At 31.5% G+C, this 27,142-nt stretch overlaps 2 protein-coding genes across 2 annotated transcripts; both read right to left on the bottom strand.

The window, feature by feature from the left end:
• Positions 1-694: 694 nt before the first annotated feature.
• On the bottom strand, positions 695-9,200 carry LOTGIDRAFT_113757 (hypothetical protein; the record flags this gene model as incomplete). The annotated part of the gene is made up of 25 exons (XM_009052141.1): positions 695-1,007; positions 1,508-1,633; positions 1,854-1,930; positions 2,067-2,135; positions 2,359-2,460; positions 2,727-2,883; positions 3,120-3,280; positions 3,440-3,532; positions 3,743-3,823; positions 3,950-4,037; positions 4,391-4,605; positions 4,769-4,828; positions 4,969-5,058; positions 5,176-5,265; positions 5,486-5,592; positions 5,981-6,095; positions 6,263-6,485; positions 6,626-6,705; positions 6,946-7,044; positions 7,248-7,371; positions 7,657-7,730; positions 7,944-8,095; positions 8,385-8,589; positions 8,829-9,002; positions 9,147-9,200. Coding segments are annotated over 25 exons (3,129 nt in total), but the record flags the coding sequence as incomplete, so codon positions are not given.
• A 2,120-nt stretch (positions 9,201-11,320) lies between these two features.
• LOTGIDRAFT_203677 (hypothetical protein) lies at positions 11,321-17,213 on the bottom strand. The gene is made up of 5 exons (XM_009052140.1): positions 17,046-17,213; positions 13,781-13,914; positions 13,496-13,565; positions 12,952-13,015; positions 11,321-12,559 (listed from the first exon to the last, which is right to left on the bottom strand). The coding sequence occupies exons 1-5, from the start codon at positions 17,105-17,107 to the stop codon at positions 12,512-12,514; spliced, it is 378 nt and encodes a 125-aa protein (XP_009050388.1). The 5' UTR covers positions 17,108-17,213; the 3' UTR covers positions 11,321-12,511.
• Between the last annotated feature and the right edge of the window lie 9,929 nt (positions 17,214-27,142).

Below are 27,142 nucleotides of genomic sequence, written 5' to 3'. Positions count from 1 at the left end.
CTACTAAATATATGTGTCTCGTGCCATAATTATGTGGTGAATAAAAATAATACATGATTTATAAAAATGAGTTTTATTCCTGACAAGATTGAATTATTTAGAAAAGAATTCCTGGAATTTGTTTTAATACAAAGAAAATAAGCCAAAAATAATCAAAAATTTCAAGAATTCTATTCTGAAAAAAACAAATCTTGGCTGATACATGCATTTGTCATTATATGACCTAAATGATTGAATAAACTAATACATTACACCAAACTAAATAGAATAATGAAATAAACTTAACAAAAATGATTTGAAAAAGAAAAAGCACACAGCAACAGTAACTAAAAGAAAACCATCCAAACTAAAACCACAACATAGTTTAGCTTACTGGTCTTCAAAATCTTGTTCTGAACCATGATCTGACATAGCTTCCATCTCCATCATACGCTGTCTTTTTACTGCTGTAGATTGATGCATTGGCATACCAACATGACTAGCTGGTGTTGGCATTGATTCATATGTATTGGCTTCAAGAGATTCTTCACCAAATGCTGAAAATAATAATCATAACAAATTTTGAACCTATCAATAAATATACAGGAAATGATGCTGCTTTCTTCATAGGTAATAATGAAAAGGCTGTGCCGCACTATTTTCCAGACGGTCAAGCTACATAAAAAATCATACAGAATCTCAAACACCAATTCTTCTAAAACATGAAGGGGAAACATTTTGGGAGAATTTGATTCCATTGAAGGAACAATATGTTTTTCTCTGTAAAAAGTTCTATAGGAAAGTGAAATTGAGCACTTACAAGACAACTATAAACCTTGACAAATAAAGTAAACTTACTATCAGCCTTCCTCTTCCCAAATCGTTTCTGTGTAGCTTGTTTTAATGTAATAGGATTGATTTCTCCCTCTCCTTGTGTTAAACTATTTCTATAGGTATAATAGGGCTGCCATTCTTCACCTCTAGCACCTGTTAAACCACCTGGTATATGGTTATCTAAATAGGCCAGCCTGTAATATACAATTCAAACTATGGATGTCACCACAAATCAAGGCAGATATCAATCAGTCATATCTTATACATCATTGAAAATACCTCATTAAAGAGGTCAGAGAGGTTCATTAGTATAGTCAAAGCATTGGTTCTTTACATGACCGCATTCGCTTTGCTATGCTTTACAAGTAATGGTTGTTGTGGATTCTAATTTTGGTCAGCGTGTTAAGGTTTGATGACCTTAAAAAAGCTATATTCATATTCATAATTCATGTTCACCCAGCTGTAAATGGGTACCTAAGAAAGATCAATGCCAAGAGATTTGCCAAGTTATTATCCTTGATAAATATTATTGTTTCTTTCCTCTTTCTATCATTCCTCTTTCAAAAAGTCACAACACTTTACCATGTTAGACCCTGCAGAGTTCCTGTATAGAAGTAATAAGAGCCCCAAATTGCATATAAGCTTACATGTCAGTTCTTGCTTGGAGAGATAACGGTGCTCAATAAGTACTTACACAACTTTCTTGTCTTGTTTCATCAGTTTATTGGTAAATTCACACAGTACTTCTAAGAAAGGTAAATTGGGTGGTACACCTTCAGGATCTCTTTCATTAGCTTGTACACTGAACATAATACCTTCTCTACAAAATATATAACAATAATATTCTTTAATACACTAGTGTTTCTTCCTTTGAATTTATCCAGTGACTTGACTTGTACAAGCATCAAATCTATCCAATGCACGGGCCTTTGTTTATCCTTATTGAACACTATTATATATTGATACAACACAGACACATGTATAGAGATTATTATGTCACAATCAGTATAAAAAAAAATAAAAGATGTAAATTCACTTACTTGTGCATGGCTGCCACAGCCTCTCTATTCTTCACCTGATCCAAACCAAATGACAAGGCAAATCTTCTTGATAATTCCTACAAAATATCAGCAGACAACATAAATTATCTATCAAGCCTTAAATCTTCAGCTTTAGAGCTTATTTACAGATGTACAAATCAGCTCTCACTTGAAGACCATGTGTAGCTAAAAGTAATAAAATCCTAAACAAACCTTGATTGATTGGAAGACATCAGATGACCTTTCTATAACACCTTGTTCATTCTGTAACTCTTTATATAACTACAAATATACAATTGATTTTTATAAATCCCTCATACCTTAAGGATTTTTCTGTAGGTTTAAATGGTTAATAGTCTAGAAATGCATGGAATGCTAGTCAATGAAAATATCAATATACAGACAAAAAATAATATAAACAGTTACCTTAGTATATATTTTATAAGAATCTTAAAATACAAATGAAATAAATTCAACCGAATTCTTGGAATATTAAAGTATTTACCTGTGTAAGACTTAAAGCTAATGTTTTAGCTGTCATCACTTTGTTGATTTCTCTTGATTTACTCAGTGTAGCTTTAATAATATCACCATAATCATTGTAGAACTATAAAACATATACATAACAATCACATACATAGTTCATGGATAGAAGACCTACTAAAAATGGCAGATATTTTAAAATAGTAAAAATACATTATCTTTCAATTTATATTATTTTTACGGATATTTATAGAGTAGCATGTACAGAATTCATATTCCAAGACTTACTTTGGAATAAAATTTCAATTTAAAAATAAAACACAATTTGTGAGGCAAAAAATCTATGAATGAATTGAAGCAATATAGAAGAAAATTTAAATCACTACTAACCTTCATATAATGTTTAAACATATTAGCACCAGTTCGGATATTGATAACATTAAACACCACTAATTTACAGAAACTAGCCAAAAAATTCCTTCTTTTATGTAATTCTTCTATCTTAACATTTTCATCTACATCCTCTGTTTTTAAAATAACATAAAGACTTGTTCATAACATGATAAAGCAATTAATTTATGGATAAAAACATCGAAAGTAACCTATTATGAGTTAATATAAATTTGATTTGGTATATACCTTAAAGATAACTTGTGGTACAAGTACTATTTTTAATAATTCTTGTCTAATCCACAAGGAATGGACTGGGCTATCTCCCCAAAATGAATCAATTAAACAAAAACAATTTCATGGCATTAAAAAATCATGATATGAGCTCTTCACTTACCATCATCATCTTCAACAAAAACTTTCTCTGATAGAAAATTACTTAGTTCATTCTGTAGGTTCTTATCTGGTTCAAATACTAATGTTTTTAATTCAGGATTGGTATCACATAGATTTTTACTGAACACAATTAACAGATCACAAATAGTAATATAGGCCTAGAATAAAAAATATATCCAAAATACTTTGAGCTCTCATGACGGTTCTATGGGCTAGAATTCAATTAAACATGGATCAGGAGAACAGCTTTAATTCTTTTCAAATACCATTACAATCAATCACTTCTGAGAAGAATTATGCCAACAGAAACTACTTACCTCTTCAACAACTTTATCTAATTGATGTAAGAGAAGATTACTACAATGTCTCATTAAATTATTTAATCTTTTCTTGATATATCTTAATTTATCCTACAATATAGATACATATGTTATATAGTTATTAATACATTATGTTATATAGTTACAGATACATTTGTTATTATATAAAGTTACATTATGAACTATTTAATACAAAAATGTTCAGAATTATAGTCCATCATTATGTACTCCTATGATTGTTCCAGCAGCCCATCGACAATAAAATTTTTATTTTAAAATGAAATGTAAGCTTACACTTACCTTATCAGGGTTTTTATCATCTATTTTATTAAAATACCATAATAAAGCACTAGAACATGATGCTACAGCTCTTGTTATAATCTATAAATAAACACATTACACTTCAAACATCCAGAAGACCTGACAATCTAATCAAACTGCTCCAACAAAGAAAATATAATTTTGTTGTATATTTCATGTATTGAGATAAATTCGCATACTTCTCACCTCTTCTGGAATAGCTGAATTCTCATTAGCACATCTTATAATATGAAACAAATCATCCCATAGATCCCAGTTTCCTAAATCATGACACCTAGAAATAATCAGATAAATAAGTAGTCATATTCAGTGTCTTTTAGTAACCAAATTCCACGTCAACATTCAGAGTCAACATCGAATTTAAAATCAATGACTATCCACCAATCAAAATCTGATCCTTCAAAAGAAGAGAGAAACTGAAATATACATTATCTATTCAAACAACTAAATGAGATTTCTCTCAAAGCAATAAAGCTTAAACTTTAGAGCACCTGATGCAAGAATGGACACCTCTATAAGAGAGTATGCATCAATTCCACATATTTGTTCCCAAGGCAGATGTGGATTCCACCACCAGACTAGCACTTCAATATCACTAGCTTCCATTTACACAGTCTTAATACTTACGAGTAAAATGCATGGATACGTTTTAAACTGGCCAATAGAGCAAAGGCTTCATCATCATCTGGCTCATCACCTTCAGTAAAGAAATCTTGCATAGCCTCTCTATATTTAACAACTAAACTATCTATTAGTGTCTTTCTAGCTACATCACATTTACCAGCTATAGCATATTCTTCATTACATAATGCTTCAAAACACTTAGATGCTGCTTCTAACACCTACAAGATAGAATATAATCATTCTCTCCTTTAGAATCTCTCCAACACAATTTTAAGAAATAATAATTACTCAATTAACAAAATGGTTTATATATAACATATACTATGGTTAAAATTGTTTTCATAATGAAATAGAATTCCACAAATATATATATTGGCTCACCTCAGTATCTGTATGTTTCTCAACTATTTCATGTAAATAACGTAACAATGAATCTAAATGCTGAAACAGAAGATATTCTAGTAAATAGTTAAACTGTAAAATAAGTCGATACGTAAATTCCAGAAGTCCACTATTAATCAGGTAGAGTCAAACTTTTCTTTTAAACACGTTGAAAATCGTGAACATGAGAGTTACCTTACCTTTTCTTGACGACTAGATGTATAAATTTCTAATTCAAAATATTGTGGAATTTGTAATAAGTTAGCTACTTTCTCTGCATCCATCAAATACTGAAAATAGATTGTTAAAATACTGAATTAATTACTTGTTTTGTTTATTATTAAACAGCAAAAGGTTTTTTGTTAATCAATTTACAGGATTTACTATAATTCTTAAATGACCCTTACCTTGAGAAGTAATTGTGGTAATGTAACAATAAAATGTTCTGTTAATTTTGTTTTATCTTCTGATACTTGTTTCTGTTCTTTAGCTGTTAACTACAATAAATTCAAATATTCTCTGATCATCTTTTATACTCTATGGTCAAATGCTCCCAAGTACTAACGCAAAATTTGCATCCATTTCAGATAAACATCATTTATTACCAGAAGATTTGGTATAAATTAAATAGGGTTCTTTTCAAGTTCTTGATATTTTTCTATTATTCAAGCCAAGTTATGATATCAGTTCTGATATACAGCACATAATCTTACTTACTCGTTTATTAGTAGGACCTCTACCAACAGGTGATTCACCAGTAGCAGCCTGTTTAACACAACATACCATTATTTCTATTAAACTGGTTTCTTGACGATCATCTAGTGCTGTTTGACACAAAAAAAAAATTCTATAGAAACTTCAAAAAAAAATTTATATATCTAATAAAAGCTCAACTAACCAAACTTACAAGAGATGAGATTTTTTCCTACAATAAAAGCTGTTCAAGATGAAAATATTATTTCTTATTTCTAATGTTACAAAACCTGTCCTTATATTAAATCTCTGAGAATTGAACAGTAAGGTTAGCAATAAATGCTCTTTTCTTTACTTCCATGTATAAAATTGATAGCAACTGCCTCTTCTTTTGGTCATTCAAGAATGTTGCAGTATAAAATTGCCATGATTATATTGCATTTCAGTAGCACTCATTAGTAGATTCTTTGAAGCAATAGCCAATGAGTTCAAAATCTGGTCAATAATTTGCACACTTACGCTCTTCTCCTTTACAAGGATCTTCTAATAATAAATCTGTCATACATTCCCAATCCTTCATCATTTCATTGATTTCCCACAAACTGTCCACTAAATAGGCACCATGTTCATGTAACTAAAAACATTTTAAAAACAATAAGACACATAAGAAAGTCTCAGCATATTATTGTTAACATGCTGTTACTCAGACAACTGATCTATTTCAGTATATATGTCTCGACTGAAGTTTGACAAGTAGTAAATGTTTACATGTTTCTATTATGTAAAAAGTATATCATTTACCTCACTTTCAATAAAGAATTGAACTAGATCTCTAATTAAAGGTGTATTAGGACTTAATTTCTTTCCTTTCAATGATTTGAGATGTTTATTTTCCTCTTCATCTCGACTAAATAACTTGGTATTGAGAAAATCACCAGCAGCTTGAGCTACTTGACGATGTGATGAATAGACCAATTCATATACATTTTCACAATCTTTATCAGCCAATACATTATCACTGAACCTGAAGATAGAATAATTATCAAAATATAGAACAATAAGAAAGTCAAGCTACTTTTTCTTGATCATTGATCAATTTTAGACAACAACTTTTGTGGGAGAATTACAATAAACATGTCTTAAGCATAGGACAATAAAACTTACTTCAAGATACTACAGGCTAGTTTAACAGCAGCTACTGCCACTTCATATTCTTTATCTAATGTCATCTCAACTATTCTATCCTGTAATGTTAAAGATTATATCAATAATAATTGTCTAATTCCAAATATCAACCAATCTTTCAACCATCAGCTCTGAAAAAATTCTTCAGTTTACTTTTACTTTATACAGACTGTAAATTCTGTGGTCAGATAAATCCACAATTACCAAAATCTGGTATATAAGTGTGCTAAACATGCAATAATAATTGCAATAAAATGTAATAGATATTTTCAATATACTGGAACATTAAGATAACATACCTTGAATCTGTTGGTAAATAATTCTAATTTAGGTGATAAGTCATTAGAATAGTATAATGGGGAGAGAGTTTTTAAACAACATAATCTTACATCACCACCCTAGAAAGAAATACACAATAATTAATCAGGTCAACATCATAATAGGCAAAAGATATGGTGTTCAACCACAAAATAAGACTTATGATGATATCCCAATACCCTTATGCAAAAAATAAAACAAAAAGTAATTGTAAAATTTGCTACATTGGAAGTAGACAGTAAAAATATGGATTAGAAACCTCTTATATGTTTAAAATACTTACTTTATCATACATGGTCCAACCAACATATTTAAGATAACTGTCATCTAAAAACATATTAGGGTATTTTTTCATCCAAACACCAATTTCTCCCATACATATCTTACGGATCTCTGGCTGTGTATCTCTAAAATTCAAGAAATAAACAGTTTTTAAACACAAGTGATTCTAATTCTAAACATGATTTAGGTTTTGATGAAATGAAATTACTAGTGAAAAAACATTATCATTACACTAATCGGGCTAATGAAGATTAGCATCATCATACAGTGTACAATGAAGACAAATCTATTTCAATTTCAAACTATCAGGACACATAGCCTGTAGCAGAAGAGGATTTAGTATATTATATATTGGAGCAACACACTACACAAGTTAGTATCAGTAGTAATAATTTAAAATAAAACATTACCTGTATCTATGGACAAATACACCTTTAAATATATAGGTCAACATGTTTCTAATTTCAGCTTGATTCTCTTCCAGCTATAATTATAATATAAGTTTATATATATAACTCATAAGTTCTGTTTTAATATTTCTATATCACTCTACAATTGATGTATTGAACAATATTTTGCAGTTTAAATATTTCATTAGTGTAACTTGATTGTCGGCTTCAGAATCAGCTTTCGAGACTAATAGACCATCATGTTGCTCATCATGAAAGAGTGTCTTAGAAGAGTTATAAGAACTTACCTCTTGTCTTTTAGTCATCAATAATTCTAATCTTTCACTAGCTCGTTTATTTTGTTGTTTAGCTCTTTCAGCTTCATACTGTCTCTGTGTATTATCTAAGTTAATACTCAGATTTAAAGCTACATCTACTAGAGCTGTCATTAACTTCATAGCTGAAAAAAAAAACCAAGATAATCAATAATTCATACATTAACTATTTTATTAACACATTATTAATACACTATTTGAATGATCCAACATAGCATACATTACCCTGTTGAAAGAAAAATAATAATCCAAGACAAGCCTATTTGCGAAGCCTTAAACCACTCGCTTATGACATTTTGGCTGAGTTGTAATATATGTGTCTTTCATTCACCAATAGATTTAAAATCCTGAAGATAGGGCTATTCGCTAAAACAACAGATACAGACATAAAATTAACCAATTCAATATACTTACCAGCCATAGTACTAGTGTGTCTAAAAGCTCGTACTTGTGAATCAGTGAGACCAGTTAATAATGAGATAATATTGTCCATCATATATTGATCATAAATGATACTATATTGACACTGTCGCACCAATACTTGTACAAATTCACAGAAATTAGTTTTAAATTTCTTCCACTGTGGTCCACTACTGATAAATGGATAATCACCACTTTCCTAAATAAAAGGTTTATCATTTTATTTTTCTTATATTCCAGAAACAAATTTGTTTATTCCTTTATTTTAGGAGGTGTCTTTAACATATATAGATGTTGCTTGGAACAGGATCTACTTTTCGGTTCCATATAAAGTTATTTCACAAAAAGAAACTGATACTTTTGTAGCAAGATAGATACTTTGTCGCAGGTGTTACAAACTGCCTTGAAGTCATATTCACAACCACGAACAATACTTACTTCATCAAATTCTTCAGTCATTTTTCTGATAATTTCCGCATGTTCCATGTTACCATACATATAAGGTGTAATCTTTCCTTTACAACCAGAACATTGTATAAAAAACTGAATCAATTCTAATAGGGCTGTATCTCTATTAGCTTTATAGGTCTCTATCCAATCATCTACTACAGCCTAAAAAACAAAACACGAGCCACAATCACAATATGTTTTCAGAAGTCGCATGAAGTAGAATAATAAACCATATTCACTTATAATGCAAAAAAGAAGAAGTCAAACAGATTCAATATTTTGTAGCAAACTATTTTGAAAATCTACCTGTAATGATGCACGACCTAGTCTCACAATATCAAACAAACTTCCATCCCCTTCAAATTCTTCTTCTGCTTTCTTTTTAGCATTATCTATCTTCTTTCGCTTCTAAAATAAAAACATTTCAAATGAAGGACAAAATAAGAGCGATCCTGTCATTATTCTATGATAATAAGTGACAGTATTTGTTACAGGAGCACTTTTTAAATACGCAACAAGGAGAAAGTACCATATTCTACAGCTTAATCTACTTCTTTATTATTATGTTCACTTTATGATATGATGAACTTCAGAAAATGTCACACAAAACATAAATATAGCTTATCATATACCGGTATCATTTTAAATTAATATTAACATAGTGTTTGAGAAATTACCGCAGTTTCTTTTTTTCCACCTTTCTTTGTCTTAGCTTTTGGTTCTTCAAATTCATTATCAGATTCTGCTTCAGGTCTAAAAGAAAAAATAGGAGATTTGGAGCAAGTTAAGATTACTGGTATTACTGATGTTCATAATATAACTAATTTACAAGATCTACTTATCTAGAAGATGCTGAATTCCCAATCACAGTTGAGAAATTTGTACGCCTATCTATCATTGAACTTACAGATACTGAATTCAGAATATTCCTCCTATAAAAAATGTACAGCACAAATTTCAATACTTACAAAAATCCATCTGACGTCAATTCCAAATTTTCTGATGAATTGTCTACAGATTCTTCATAGTCACGTTTTTTAGCAGCTGCCTTCCTTCTTGGAGCAGGCATTTCAAACTATCTTATTCTAAACAAGAAAAAAGAAATTAAATAAAACTTAATCAATATTAGAGTCTAAGTTGAGATCATCCCTATTATGATTTTTAAATATTCAGTCCGATAAGTGGGTCATTTTCACATGAATTTTCTGGAAGGGAAGTGTTTCTATTTTAAATATAAAATCATTGAACCTCATATTTCTATGGACCCAAAGTCATTCTAAGACAAATGGTATACAGTTGAAAATTTTAAATATATGTGAAATGGAGAAAAAATTCAATTCAAAGCTTAATGTAGTCTGAAAGTAAAAGTCCTGAATTAATCACTATTAAATACTGAATTCAGTCTTTGGTAGGCGGTAACAGCTTCTAGACCAGTTAACCGCTTCTAGATAATAATAACTTTGATGTAAATTACTGATCAAGTATACAAATTATCACGGAGAAATTTATCAGATGTCATTCGGCCGAATAGAATTTAGATCCCATTTTATCTTTTGTTTTGATTTGGAATGGCGGCCATTTTGATTCAATTATCAAGGAGTTGATGCCAACAACATGAATAAAATCCATTTTAGAATTTAATTCAATCTAGATCGCACCAGCATTTGAAGGAAAATACAATTATTCTGTTATTGCATTCGATAAACTGCAATAAATCACAATCAAAACAAAAATATCTGAATTTTCACTTACTAAAACATAGACGCTGGCGGGAATTTCTCGTCTGTGGAGTTGTCACGTGATCAAGGGTATTCCCTCAGTTCTATTATCCAGCCCGTTCTAAAACCAATGTCATTTCGCCCTCGCGTCATATCGCCCGAAGATTTTATATAATGATGTTCTTCAAATTTCATTAAATGGCTATTTAAGTGTGAAATTCTAGGCAGTTTGTACATTTTCACTTCTGATTGTATGTAACATAATAAACAGTATGAGATTGGACAATATGTTTTACAGATCACCATGTAAATTAGTGTGTTTTTTATCATTATTTTCTTAAAAGGGCAGTATGTAAATTTGCATACCGGTAATTAAAACGTTGTCAATTGAAAGTGAAAAGATTTCTAAAATATTCTATTTACTTTTATGTACCTATATTTGATCAACCCAAATGTGCGAATTTAATCGAAAATTGTGAAAATTCAAGGTTTTTAACTATTTATTCCTTAGTGAAAATTAACACCACCAGTTCAACTGAAACGTTTTCATGCCGCTATACTCTGCAATGAATTCCCCGCATTGAAAAAGCGATCTGCGCCCCTGCTCTCATCCATATATCACGTAAGCTAATCAAGTAGTCTCAGATATGTTGGGATATGTGACCTTCAGGGTACATAGGTTAGCGTAAGAAAAATCTGCTTAAATACGCAAATTCTTATGAACATGCAAACATATGATCATAAATGAATAAAAAGACAAACTGAAATGAAAATATCGTTTTAATATATTGTCAATGTGAAATTACAATGAAAAATGACAGGCATAACAAATTAAAGATAGTGGACTACAGCCATATACGCCCACCGTGGCATGAGGTAAATATTCAAGATTTTGGGGCAAGGGCAATAACTCTGCTTGTAACGGTCGAAAATAGCTCAAATTCGAACTTGATCTTCGTTTATGAATATGTCTATACGTACCGAATTTCATTTGATTCCATCAAAAAATCTAGTTTTTAGAGTGTTTACAAGCAAATGTTGACGGGCGGACAGACCGACGAACGGAGTATATACGAGCAATTGATGTTGATAGAAGCACTTACTGTATAGAGGTAAAAGGGCAATAACTCCTTAAAACTGACGTAAGAGGCCTAAATCTTGAAAAAGCCTTAAATTTAATCAGAAGTAAACTAAAATTTCTCAAACCTTTCGATTTAGGTCCAATAACATCCATTTTAAGTTTCATCAAAATCGGTTGAAAACTAAGAGAGTAATAGCATATTCAAGATTTTGGGGCAAGGGCAATAACTCTGCTTCTAACGGTGGAAAATAGCTCCAATTCAAACTTGATCTTCGTGTATACACATACTGAATTTCATTTGATTCCATCAAAAACTCTAGTTTTTAGAGCGTTTACAAGCAAATGTTGACGGACGGACAAACGGACTGACAGGGGTGCCGACAATATATGTCCACATAGAGAGATGTGGGTGTATAAAAATGTGTGTTTTATCAATGATATAGTGTTATTATTTGAGTTCAAGACACAGTATACAACATACTAAATATACAATTTATTTTGATTACAAATATCCATTAACAGGAAAGTCAACACTGGAAGTGAAACATCAATACAGCTAAAATACTAGCCTTGACACCTAACAACTAAAATATATCTAATATAAACTCTTTATGAAATCCATGAACATGTTTCGTAATCATCAAAAGAAACTAGTGCTAAAGATGATTCACATCATGTGAAGGCTTTAAAACATGAGGATGATAAGTGTTTATTTTTCAACAAATTATTCTCTGGAACTGATGATGGTTCTCACTGCATATCAACACACATTCCCTTCGACTCAATTCAAAAGTTTTCAGTTTTAATTATGTTCTTTGCATCTTTTTCTTTTCACAATAAATATCACAGTTTGAATTCAATCAAATTTGTTTCTAATAATAAAACACACCAAAAGCTGCAGCAACACAGAACAAAGAATCCTGAAAAAGTAGAAAAAAAAATTTAAATATTAGGAAATTGTTAAAAGCTTTATAAAAACAGGCTGTGAAATAAACAAGAAAGTGAAAATTGCACATTTAGTTCATCTAGGGATAATACTAGGTCAAATTGCAATGTTTTGCATCGTCTAGTTATATATAAAAAAATTAACAATGCCTAAGATTACAATGAATAAGTGGGTTCCACAATTTATAACAGCAGTAGAAATAATACATTAAGTCCAGTAATCTAATATGTCCATACATTGTCTCATTGAAAACATCATGGGATAATACTACTTTTACAACACAGCTTCACAAATTATAATATATTGCTAGTATGTCACTATCAATGATATTAACTTGTCTCTGTAATATTAAAACATATTACTTACATTTATAAATACATCTTGAGCAAAATTATCTGTATCAGAATCCCAAAAACATCTACAAGCCATTCTAAATAAAACAAATTAACAGTTTATAATTTGTATCTTGAACACAATTCAAGGAATCATATTGGCAGCAATTATCATCAACATATCACTTTAACAATATGCCTTCAGAACATTGCTGATCATCTGAATTCAGGAATTGTTATTGGTATAAATTGTTTCCTGAGACAGCATACAAGATCCAAGATTCAACAGGACTTTGCTTTCTAGACTCTGTTTTGTGTTTTGAGGACACTTAAAGCTTCTATTTGAACCATGCTGATCTCCCATATCATTCAGAATACCATTTGTTTGTGCTTCAGTGATGTTGTAACCTATTCAAATACTTTTGATATTACAGAAATTTGAACATGCAAGTAGAAACATAACTGTTCCAAATACATATCAAATAAGAAAACAGCTTATAAGCTTTGAACATAGAAGTGCTTTGAGTGTATAAAAGTTCTATATTATTGAACTATAACAATATACTCAATATACTTACTTGACTCCCTCTCCTCTCTGTTCACCAATAACTACTTGTACTAAAAACTTATATCTATCATATCCCAAATCTATACAAAATACATTATTAAAACATAGTAAAACGTAAAGATGACCAGATATCAACTTGAGTTAAAAATGAAATGAAATCTTTAAATATTCAACACATGTTGTTAAATATCAAGCTCTGTCCTCACTGAGACACAACACTTATCTTAAATAGGTCAATATACTGGTGAAGATCCTAGGATCATTGTTAAAATTCAAACTTGTGCTTACAACTAACCTTTTAATTTCTGTTTAATAGTATCAGAGATAGTTTTTGTCCAGTCTGTGGTGTCATCTGCACTGTAAGTTTTATCAGCTAAAAATTCAGTTAATACTGAATGAATTGTTTCTTTAACTATTGCTGGTCGAAATCTACAAAAAACAAAAATATCAGATAAGATTACTTTGTAGAATAATTTCTGCAACAAATTTTTAAAGACATTAAAGTAGATGTGAAATCAGATTAAAATACCTAATTTTTATATAATTTTTCAGTAAAATTTAATCAAGGATATTATCCCGTTTGATCTACAACTGTATAGTAGTAGTAAATCTGTCATAAATTTTTTCTAGTTCCAGTACATGTTATTAGTATGTAGCTAGTAACAAACACTTACACTTTAAACATTGTTATATTTCATACATCTAAATATTGTGAATCAGTACCTATCAATCCCAGCACTGAGGGTAGCGTTAGCATTGACCACACAATCTCTCTCCAGTTATACTTAGTTTTAATATGACAGTGTAAAATAATAATCAACATCAAATTTTACTATTCTACTGTTGCATGAATCACAAAATTATCAAATTTTCATAGGATTTTAAGCCAAAAAGTAACAATTTACTTAATAAATAATCCAACAAATGCTAAAGTCAAAACATAACAAGCCAGCTGAATCAATACCTAGACCAGAATTCAATTCACTGTTGTTCCTGTCATAAATAACTCACTCCAATCAATAATAATCATTCAGGTTATTCTAGGCCATCATAATATATTACATTACCATAACAATACACTTCAAAACAATTACTTTGTATAGGCTACTGATACTGGAATTCACAGGTTAAAAAGTAAACAAAATTCCAAATGAAACATTAATGTCACTTTTAGTATTCCTTCAAACATATTAAACTGCAAAGATTTTATGAAAGATAAATCCTAATAATAAACAATTAACATAATTACTACAAATAATAATATTAATGAAGCTCTTTTAAAATGCCACAATATCCTAAAAACTATTTGTGAACAAAAAATAATAATGCCAATTTATCCTTAAACTAAAATTTCCACAAATTGTAATATTAATAACAATATATACACACAGCATAAAATCATTTAGTTAGCTTAAATCAATTGAATTCCAAAAAAAAATTAACCCTTTTTAGGCTTTCATTATTCAAAATCTTTTTTAACTGTTTCATCACATAACCTTTTACGCCAAATTCTAAAAAACTTTCATACTTAATATAAACTTTTTAAGGAGTCAACACATAAAACTGATGATATCTGTCAAAATTAGACTAATCAAATCATTCATGTGGAAATTTCTCAGGTTATAACTTCATTTTTATTAGTCAAAATTATATAGTACAGTATAGTATAATGGCTTTTCAAAAACTTATCATCACACTTAAATTGGCACCAGAAAAGAGAAATTACTTTTAATACCAGTAGAAGCATACTAGAATAATACACTTCCAAAATGACTACAAGTAAATTTGTCACTATGAGAATTTTGGTGTTCAAACAAGACAGCAACAGAGTAAGTTATTATCCAATTACAAGTAGTGTTTTAGAATGTTTAAGAGATTTCAGTTTTCAGTCATCCTACCTATATTATAGAATCTATTTGATCATGCTGCATTTCTACAAGAAGTTTTTCACACACGCTTATTTATGTCATGACCCAAAATTTACTGTCTAAGTAAACCACTGAAAATTGCAGCTCTATGAACTAGAGAATAAGGTTAAAAATTATGTCAAAGGTACAAAATTTAATTTTTTTTCAAAGGGTTTTCTATCAGAAAACTTGATCCAAAGTCAAATCTTTACCAACATTGAAAGAGCTTCAAAAAACTCAGCCAGAACAAATTGGGCTTTTTTTAAAAATAATAATTGATATCATCTTAGAAACAGTGTTTACATTTCTATATTTCTTACCTCATCCATGTTACATTGTATATATATTTTATGAAGTTTAAATCGTAAACATTGATAGCTTACCCCACCGTTTACTTTGATCCTACACTATGTTTGTAGCAAACTTTGTCTACACAGTGCAGACAAGATTTATGGTCAAATTATGAACTTACTGAGGAATGAAATCAACCAAATTTGCACTTCACGCATAGAACAACATATCCACATTAGAGCAATTAAAGTCAACACCTAGTTATAATTATATATTGCAAACTTTTAATTAATCGACAACAAGTGAAAATTATGAAATTTTTTCTCTGCCATTTTCCTAAGGGCCATCAGTGAATCCAGGTCATCAGCGACTTGATTGGCAATCTGTATGCTACTGATCAATAATCTGTTGATAATCGAAATATTTCAATTGATAAACCATGCAAATATTCAATCAAAAACATGCCAAATTTTTAATTCCATGGGTTATTTTTGTGTCATAGAGTATATTCTTGCTTTGATCAGTTATAGCTTATTGAGATTACTACTTAGATTGTTAACAGGGACAGTTGAGAAAATGTAACTTATAATCAATCATTTGATAATCTATAATTGAAATTATCAATTCATAGCTATGATAATCGATAATTTAGTTTATTTTACCAAGACCTAGTTGCCAAAATAAAGTTATTATTATTATCAAAGTCATCATTATGAAGTATGAAAAAAAACATTCCATAAGCTTAGGCCCTACAGACTGTAGTAATTTCTTCCCAGTAATACTAATACCGGTAGGTTGTAAATTACTGGTTAAAAATCTTTGGTTTTTGATAATTGAAAATCAAAGCAGAAAACCTAATAAGCTCAGCGATAATATTTTGACCAAACTTTTGCAAAACATATTAAATTTCACACTCTAACCGAAAATATCTCATAACACAAATACATTCTATAAACTTGTATATAAATACCAACTCTTCCCTAACTTATGAGTAAAATTTGATTTAGGCCTAAACATAACTAAATGTAAGTTACCATTTTAGGAAGGCAAACACATACAGTAGAGTAGTGTAGATCTAGTGACAGTAGGCTATGGTATCACACTTTCATTTTGATCCTACTACTACTTATTTGAAATTATGGGGGATCTTGCAGAATGTACTTAAGTTAAGGAACCTTAATCAAAATCAGTTCCACACAACTCAGAAAATTTTGAAGCGACACTTAATGTCAGACTCTGACATCAAAGGACGACGTCAGATGAAATCAGAACTGAACTAGAGAACTAGTAGAAGAGTGGAAGTTACATTCTCAGTGCCAGTGGACTGTGGAAATGACAGAAACTATCTAATATAAATCTTACTTGTGTTGAAAATTCGGTCGGATGATGTAAGTATTGTTAACTTGTTCTTCAACTTCAGTCATCTTGAAATTATGTAGGCTACTTTCTTCAGGACTAATCGACTAGAAAAGTGAAATAAACAGAATAAAACTTGATCAGCGGCCTTGACAACAAAATGTCTGAAGAAACTTCCGGTAATAACAAACGCGAGTTATTTCCCATTAATATTTACCTGAACAGGTAAATTGATGATGTTTACGATCAAATTCCTCAATCTTTACTCAACGTGAGTCAGGATTTATTTGTGGTGTCCACGCCAGTATTTTAACGTTCGTGGTTCCAATAACGGTAAGTTGATTTATGTTCACTTTGCAACATATTGATTAAAATTCAGGTGAGATTTCTAATTTTCAAGTGTGAATATTTTTAAGTGGGCTAGAGTTGAAGGTAAACAGTTGTCCACGTATCAATCTATTACTTATGTAAACATAGGTCAGATTTAATCAGATAATTAATTAACTCTATGGCTCATTAAGCACAAAATGTTTGGCAATCTCTTCTTGTAGCCAACCACTACCAGTACTCCAGTAGCCTATAAGCTTTGCCAAACAAAGCATGATGATTCAAGTTAGGCACACTCAGTACCTGTATGGCTCCTAGAATTGTGTTCTCTGTGGATCAGTTAGATTCTATTGTTTATGCAATATACTTTTATAATATCTATGATACCAGTGAATGTTATGGAGCTGTCACACTCACACAAAACTTTTGATTCAATTGAAGCACATTAGCTTGATAATAGTTCTGAACAAACATTAAGTTTTACTCTTCCGATCTGGGATTCCTGAATCGAACTACTGTATCAATTCACAAAAATTTAAAATAAAATCTTAGAATATCTTTTGGGTCATAGAACTTTTACACCTCCTGTTCAGAAATAACATGTGATTTTTCAAATGACATTACCTTTAAACCGAAAATTCCTTTCTGTAAAATAAATTCTTAAAATAATAATTTTCTTGTGGCTTTAAACTCTTATCAACTCAAAGTTACTATTTTGGAGTATTTCTATTATTAAAAACATGATTAACCAAAATGTGATGCAGAAACCATCACATCGTACAGTTACTGTAGGCCTAGTGCCTTAAAAGTAAGAGAGAATAGATAGAAACAGAATTAATTTTCTAAACCACACCCAATAGCATAGACTGATGAAACACCCTCCATTGTGGCTATTTGTTTTAAGGTACTTACAGTATTTACAATTAAACTGATGGTATTTCTTAACTATAGAATAAAACAGAGAAAATTTATTGAAATTTATTGATGATCACAATAGCTTTTTTTTTCTTCCAATTCCAAATGCAAAAAAAAAATAACTAGTGTTCTGATCTCAATCTCTCCTTTCATTCTATCGTACTCAAACTATACTCAGGGATTTTAGTAGAACAAGCTTTTTACCTAAATCTCTTGGTCAGTGCTTCTCAACCTCAGTGATAACATTCCTCCCTGGAAGAGTTTTTCCAAATTTATTACTCCCAAAAATAAATAAGTCATTTTTAAACTCATTTCACTCGAAAAATGTATTCAGCAATTAACCATGAATGGATATCAAATCATACTCCAAATATCTAAATAAGTTCAATGTGACCCTTAGCCCGAATGTTCATTAATGATTTTCTGTATTTGCAGGCTGAATGAGGTTGAGTTCTGTCATATATCACCCTGCCTCCCATTTCTTCCCTTATTTGACAATTCCTTCCCACGATCTTCTAATTCCTCCCCATGATCTGACAATTCCTCCCAATGATCTGACAATTCTCCCCATGATCTGACAATTCCTCCCCATGATCTGACAATTCCTCCCCATGATCTTCTAATTCCTCCCCTGTTGAGAAGCACTGCTCTGGATTGTGTTTATAAACATTACAATGTGTGTCTAGAAGTATTCTATATAAGCTTTTTTCTAAACCCCACCATGTATAGAAATAATTGAATGAATTATGCGATTTTCATTCATTTCTCATACTTCTGGAGACTATTCATATAGTCATATATTCTAGACTGAAATTGGCCCTGAATGTGGCAAACCATGACCTTTAACACAGTTTTTTTTAAATTATCCCAATGTAAAAGCTATGATTGCCAAAATACACCAATATGTGACACAGATCCTATTTGATATTTTTTGAGTATTTTAAGAAATTATATTTCAATAAGATTATAATGTTTTGAATTTTTTTAGAACACATGAAAAAATATAATCTTTCTTTAAACAGGGTAGTTAACTTTTAATAAACTGGACAGTAGTTCAAACAAGTATCTTTGTGTTAGGGTGTATTGAGACGAGTCTCAATGAAAGCACTGGCCTATCTTTGTGATAGTTATTTAGTTGGTAGTGAGATGAATTGTTGACTGCTGGGCATTATTTCATGTGAGTTTGAATACTCCACAGAGTCAGCCTGGTTTCAACAACTAATATTATACATTGTGGTTTTACAAAGATCACAAGAATATTGCCATTGTATCAGATATCCATGGCAAAATCTGTGCCCCAAAATATCAGAGACTACAAGGTATGACAGCTGTGACATCATTAAGAAGCAGTAAGTGTCATAAAGACCAATTAAAGTGGGCACGATATCAATCAGTTCGAGAAGTGGATTCCATAGAGGTGTCTATGTTCAGAATGACATAATTTTGACAAAACAATTTTGTTGTTCCAGTCAGCTTAACATGACAAACAGGGGATTTTTAGCTCAGTTTGGCTCTTTTAGAGATGAAATTATTTGAATACCTGCATACTGATTTGGGAGATGGTTAACAAAATGAAACAAGAGTTTGAACCTATTTTTCCATCTACAATCCATCCAAAATACACATTTTTAAAGTTAATAATTTATCACTCTAATTTCAACCCATAATGGAACTGTCTCACCATTTATATAAGGAAGTTCCATTTGACTTTTTTACTGAAAATATGTAATATATGAAAAATATTTTTCTACATGAAAAATGAACATTAATGTATTTCTATCTAGTCAAATTCATTTCGCTGCGAGTTGACAAATTTAAGGCCGATAGCAAAAGTCAAATCTTGTAAAGAAAAAAAGTGGAAATAACAATGATAATGGTTCACAATTTGAAATAAACAAGACTAGCAGTAATTGTCTGTTATGTTTTTTGTGTATTTTATATAAAATATGAATTGCTGGTATTTGATTTAGACATAATATAATAATACAATCAATGAAGCTGATTGGTTATATTAAGAAATGTTAGGTCACATTGTTATTCATTCAGTTAACTGGAATTTGAAATTGAGGCAGTAGGCTTGTTGGCAGCATGGTTGAAAATCAATACACATTACTATAGAGTTTTCTATGGAATCGTTTTACTCTTCAACTATCTATTATTAACATGGTAACAGGAAACTGATTGGCGTCGTACTGTCTGTAGTAAAATTTTACTAGAAACCGGTGCTGCTAGTGAAGTCCAAGTGGAAGTTCATGAATTATGGTACGTTTTATGGGATGAATACAGTGATTGAACCGGGGTATTTTGACTGGTGAGAGGTGAAAGTTCAATGATGTCTTCTATAGATTTTACGAATGACTAGCTAACTATGTTGATTATCAATGTTCTTATCAATGTAACACAGAATCGGTTCCGGCTAGTTACTATAATAAGATTTTATTGAGGAATCGGTGCCACAGTGTGTTTAGATGTGAGTTGGTGATGGCTTTGTATTGGGATATTGCTGGAAGTGGTATACGTTGATCAGTGACATAATGTTTTGTGATTGTTGTTATCTGTAGGAAGTGTTAGTCAGTGATGATTAATACCTATATTGGAATATTGGATTGTTGAACTAGGACGTAGTAAGATGTTATAGGTTATTATTATGATGTAAGAAATAGGTTAGTAAGTTATCTTAGTTTAAGGGTCAAGTTGAAGTTGATATGGTTCCCTTAATTTTTATAAATCATTATTTGATTTCTTTACAAAGTTTGAAAAGTATTTGTTTTGAATTTTGGAACCTTTTATTTAGTTTATTCCGTAAGTTGATTACAATGATATTTATTCAAATATAAAAGATGCTTTGACACACTTAAATTAGTATTCCAAGGTCTTATATAGTAATATGAAATCTATACAGTAAATTCTAAGCTTTACATTGTAGAAAACAAGCCAGATTGATAAATTATTTATTGTTGATATGTTATCTTAGATATATACCATAGGTTTCCTGGTAATAGTATAGTAAGTACGTAATGTTCTACTACCTAGACCTAATATTTCTGATATTGTAGCTGATGATTATGGTGCTCAGAATCATTTCTGGTTTTGGTGGAAGGTGATATTTGTGAGTTTCTGGATTGGATAATCCAGTTTAAAGAGGTTTGAAAAGATCTTTTGAATCTAAATGACTAAGTTGTTATCTTGTGAAATATATTTGTTTCTTGGAACTATCTGGTAGATATGATCCTCACAATTACAATGTGACTGTTTCTTTCATTGTTGCTTTTGTAACATTTATGTATATTCTGACATAGAATAAAAAGTCTTATGTAACCTTTACATGCTTATGACAAGAGAGTGATCCTTCAAATTGTAAAAGTTCTCTTATGTAGGTCACATAGATCAACCTTTTTTTCAAATACATTGAAGACTGATTCAAGATGACTGTTATTTTCAGATGTTTTCTTGAAAACACAAATAAAACAGAAACAAGCTCTCATGCTCTGGCCAAGTAATGATAGCCTAATCTAAAATTGTATGCATCATTAAAGCATTTGTAGGGATCTTGGTCGGCAAAACATTCATTAACTTTCTGTCTTAGAAACCAATTCCATATCAGCCTGATAGTTCTTTCATGTTGGTTAGATTGTGACAAGACATGATTTAGAGGATTTCACCCTTTGATTAGTTTCTGATCAGTCACAGTGACCTTCCTTTGATCATTGATATAGCATAAAGAGCATCTGAATTTTCTGGAGATTGCAATCAGCCAAACTCTATAATATTCAAGTTAGTCTGAAAAGTCCTTTAAATTTGTTTGAATAACTTTATTCAAGCCTTTCACAAGTTTTCTACAAATTCAATGCAGTATGAAAAATCTTTTCATCTAAAATGAAGAGTGCTAGATTATTCATTTTTTATGCTAATTTGGTTATGTTTCTACTGTCAATCTTATCATAGACTTATGTTGATCATATAGGTATTTATGTGGTGATTTAAACTACATGTCCAGTAGGCTATAGTGGTAGACTTGACAAGAGGCAATGAAGTGAGTAATAGCTATAAATAGTAAAAGGTACATTGATAAATCAACCTCTTCATCAGTAGAAATGATCAATAGCACTCATTAAGAATACTCCAACCAACTTTCACCTTGTATATGACTCATTATATTGTTTACATCTGATTGTACTGCTGACGTTACCTTGTTATTATCATACATGACATTTACAAATGTCACATAATTCACTTCAATAATATTCTCTAGACCTTTTCATTGTTTAATGTAATTTGATGCTGATTAAAGGCAAACATGAGCCACGCCATTTTTTATAGAACTTTGTTATCTAATCACTGTATTTCGACCAAGCTCTTAGAAATGCATTATGTCTATATTTGTGAAGACCATAATTCTTACAGTCCTATTTGAACATGTATTATTACTGGCATGTGATTAGAAAATGTTAGTGTTGAGTAAAATTGATGAATTTTATCTTTGTTGGATCAGTTGTCATATCAGTTGTCTTAGTTTTAAGCATCAATTTGTCAATTGTCAAGATTATATCAAAAATTGTGGATATATGACTGTCTAGATTGGTTAATCTGTTAAAATTGGTGAATCTGTTGCTGTCGAGATTAGTGAATCTGTCTGTAATAGATCAAGATAGGTGAATCTGTTACTGTCTAGATTAGTGAATCTGTTACTGTCTAGATTAGTGAATCTGTTACTGTCTAGATTAGTGAATCTGTCTGTAATAGATCAAGATAGGTGAATCTGTTACGGTTAAGATTAGTGAATCTGTTACTGTCTAGATTAGTGAATCTATTATAGATCAAGATTAGTGAATCTGTCTATAATAGATAAAGATTGGTGAATCTATTGCTGTCAAGATGAATCTATAACTATTACTGTCTAGATTGGTTAATCTGTTACTGTCAAAATTGGTGAATCTGTCTATAATAGATAAAGATTGGTGAATCTATTGCTGTCAAGATGAATCTATAACTATTACTGTCTAGATTAGTTAATCTATTGCTGTTAAGATGAATCTATAACTATTGCTGTCAAGATTGGTTAATCTGTTATTGTTAAGATGAATCTATAACTATTGCTGTTAAGATTGGTGAATCTATTGCTGTTAGGATGAATCTATAACTATTGCTGTCAAGATTGGTGAATCTATAAGTGTTACTGTCAAGATTGGTGAATCTATAAGAATTACTGTCAAGATTATTGAATCTTTGCCATTAGTTTAAGATTGTGGAATCTATAACTGTCAAAGATCGGTGAATCTGTCACTATTAGTTTGAGATTGTAGAATCTGTTACTGTCAAGATGATTAATCTGTAACTGTCAAGATTATGAATCTATTAGTGTTACTGTCAAGATTGTGGAATCTGTTAGTGTCAAGATGATGAATCTGTTAGTGTCAAGATTGTGGAATCTGTTACTGTCAAGATTGTGGAATCTGTTACTGTTGAGATGATGAATATGTTACTGTCAAGATTGTGGAATCTGTTACTGTCAAGATTGTGGAATCTGTTACTGTCGAGATAATTAATCTGTTACTGTCAAAGTTGTGAATCTATTAGTGTTACTGTCAAGATTGTGCAATCTGTTAATGTCGAGATTATGAATCTGTTAGTGTCAAGATTGGTTAATCTGTTATTGTAAAGATGAATCTATAACTATTGCTGTTAAGATTGGTGAATCTATTGCTGTTAGGATGAATCTATAACTATTGCTGTCAAGATTGGTGAATCTATAAGTGTTACTGTCAAGATTGGTGAATCTATAAGAATTACTGTCAAGATTGGTGAATCTGTCACTATTAGTTTGAGATTGTAGAATCTGTTACTGTCAAGATGATTAATCTGTAACTGTCAAGATTGGTGAATCTATTAGTGTTACTGTCAAGATTGGTGAATCTGTTAGTGTCAAGATGATGAATCTGTTAGTGTCAAGATTGTGGAATCTGTTACTGTCAAGATTGTGGAATCTGTTACTGTCAAGATTGTGAATCTATTAGTGTTACTGTCAAGATTGGTGAATCTATTAGTGTTACTGTCAAGATTGGTGAATCTATAAGTGTTACTGTCAAGATTGGTGAATCTATTAGTGTTATTGTCCCGATTGTGAATCTATTAGTGTTATTGTCCAGATTGGTGAATCTATTAGTGTTACTGTCAAGATTGGTGAATCTATTAGTGTTGTGAATCTATTATTGTTACTGTCAAGATTGGTGAATCTATTAGTGTTGTGAATCTATTATTGTTACTGTCAAGATTGGTGAATCTATTAGTGTTACTGTCAAGATTGGTGAATCTATTATTGTTACTGTCAAGATTGGTGAATCTATTAGTTTTCGGGGAAGGGAGGGTTTGATTCTCCCAAATGTACAGGCCTAGGGTGGAGCAGACACTTTATTTAGAAATTAGGATTAAGGGTCTTGATATTGGGTTTTCTTCTGTTCTTATTCTGATCTGAAATTAGAAAAAATATAGTATAGTATCTATTATGTACTGATTGTTTTTAGTTTACTATGAACAATATTATCATTTAAGTTCTTATTTTTTGAATATGCAACTATCATTTTCTGCTTATAGACATGGGGGAATTTCTCTTGAAGGCTCTTATAGTGGGCATGAACTATCTTGCTTGCTCGATTGCTGGTTGTATTAAACGGGACAACAAAGGGTGCTATGCCTACATTATGATGAATATTTAGTCCTATAGGTCTTGCTGTATTCAATGTCTCAATCCAATGGGCCTCCCTAGATTGACGGAATTTGGTAGTTTCATCTTCGGGCAAGTCAATTTCTATACGCTCAATTGGGATTAGGGTGAGATCGTCTATTGAATGGTCGTCGAGGTTGAAATGATTAGAAACAGGCTTGTCTTTCTTTAATTTGATGTCTGACCTATGAGCATTAAAGCGAGTTCGTAAATTATTCTTAGTTTCTCCTACATATTGTTTGGGGCATTTCTTGCATGAAATTAAATATATTACATTCGAATGTTCACATGTTAGATGTTCCTGGATCGGATACCTTTTATTCGTAGAGTTGATTACAAAATAATGAGTTTCTGATATAAAAGGACATGTTTTGCTTCTACTGGACAAACATGGAGCACTTCTTAAACCTGGAGGTACTTCGGCATGAAGTCTGTTTTTAGCTGCTATCTGTGTTAAGGTGGAATTTTTTATGTTTCGTAAAAAAGTACCCACGCTCTTTCAGTTTTGAGAAAACAATCGTACAGGCTTGGTTGTACAAATTCGATGAAATCGTAAAACTTGTGACTTAATTATACCAGAAAAGGTATGTTTTGGGTGAAAGGAGCTCTTGTGCAAGAGTTGATGAGTATCAGTTTCTTTGAAATACACTTTAATATCCAGTTTATTTGTTTCTGCTATGGAATCTCCCTTAAAGACTGTGGTATCGAGAAAGTCTATGCTTTTGTCACTCACGTTTGCGGTTAGTTTGATAGAAGGATGGTGGTTGTTGAGAATTTCAAAGAATTCCCAAAACTGTTCGATAGAATAAGTCCAAACCATAAAAATGTCATCCAAAAAGCGTCCGTAAAAAAGTGGGTCAAATGGACAGAGGGGCAACACCTCACGTTCCCACTCTGCCATGAAAAGGTTTGCGTACGAAGGGGCGAATCGTTTGCCCATTGCTGTCCCTGAAGTTTGTAAATATGTTTTACCATTAAATGTGAAATCGTTTCGACTAAGACATATCTCTAAAAGCTGTAGAATTGCATCGTCGGGTCTGTTTGGATCTAGGTTTCTATTAAAAGCTTTACGAACTGCCGTTAAACCAGTAGTGTTATCGATATTGGTATACATAGAAGAAACGTCGATAGAAATTAAAATAGCATTTGAGGGAACTGGAAGATTTTTTATTTTATTGACAAAATCGGTTGTGTCTTTAAGGTTTAATGGTAGTAGGTTTGGGATCATGGTCGTATGATTCCAGGATTGACTGTATGTGATGGATTTGGGCACCGGGGTAAGAATGTATTTCGGTGTCTGAACTGGTTTTGGTAATTCGATTCAGGTTAGATGATCCAATTATTAAGGTAGATTTCTTTAGAGCAGGTAGCTTCCATAATGATTTGTCCTTGGTTTGGTGATAATACGGTTTGGTAGCGGATATAATGGTCGTCGACGGTGTGATTGGTACTGGTTTGGTAGTTGTTAGAATTGTAGCATTGGGAACGGACTGGGATCTGGTTCGAGGGGGGGAAGGACTGGATACACGTCTCGACTTGGATGGAGACTGAGGGGTGGTTTGCTGGTCCAAAAACGCACAGAAGGAAGAAAGGTTGGCGGATCCTGGATCACGTGGTGAAGATTCAGATGGTATGGAAGGGGAAGACGAGTCTGAAAGTGAAAAGAGAAGGGGTGTGCCCTCTCTACGAGAGCGTTTACCTATGTCTGCTGGACTAGGAGTAGGTGAACTTCGGGCTCGTTTAGGGGTTTGGTTCGGCAGCGTGGTGGCTCTAGATGGTGCAGGTGTAGTGTCCATTTCAGTTGGTAGAGATATGGTTACTCTGGTTTTTGTTTCGTTGATTGTTTGGTAGAATTTGGTGATTACAGCTTGAGTGAGACGTTTCCCATAGGAGCGATTGGCCCAGGACAGGGCATGAGAAACGATGCGGTCGACGGCAGGTGATGATAAAGACTTGGTACGAATGGTGGTCAGCTTCTCTTGAAGTGTGGTTTGGTAATGGTCGATCAGGACCTGCGTAACCTTACAGAGCCATGTCCGATTGAGGGAGCTAATATTCGCGTCGACAGCTGATGTTTTCATTGCTGGACGGATAAAACTATCCAACTCAGAGACTCTGCGTTTGAAGGTAAACGCTGGTT

Source organism: Lottia gigantea, assembly GCF_000327385.1.
Source record: "Lottia gigantea unplaced genomic scaffold LOTGIsca_18, whole genome shotgun sequence".
In the NCBI taxonomy this organism is placed as follows: Eukaryota; Metazoa; Mollusca; class Gastropoda; family Lottiidae; genus Lottia; species Lottia gigantea.
The sequence above is the reverse complement of the archived record's forward strand: the minus strand, read 5'-3'. Positions and strand labels throughout refer to the sequence as shown.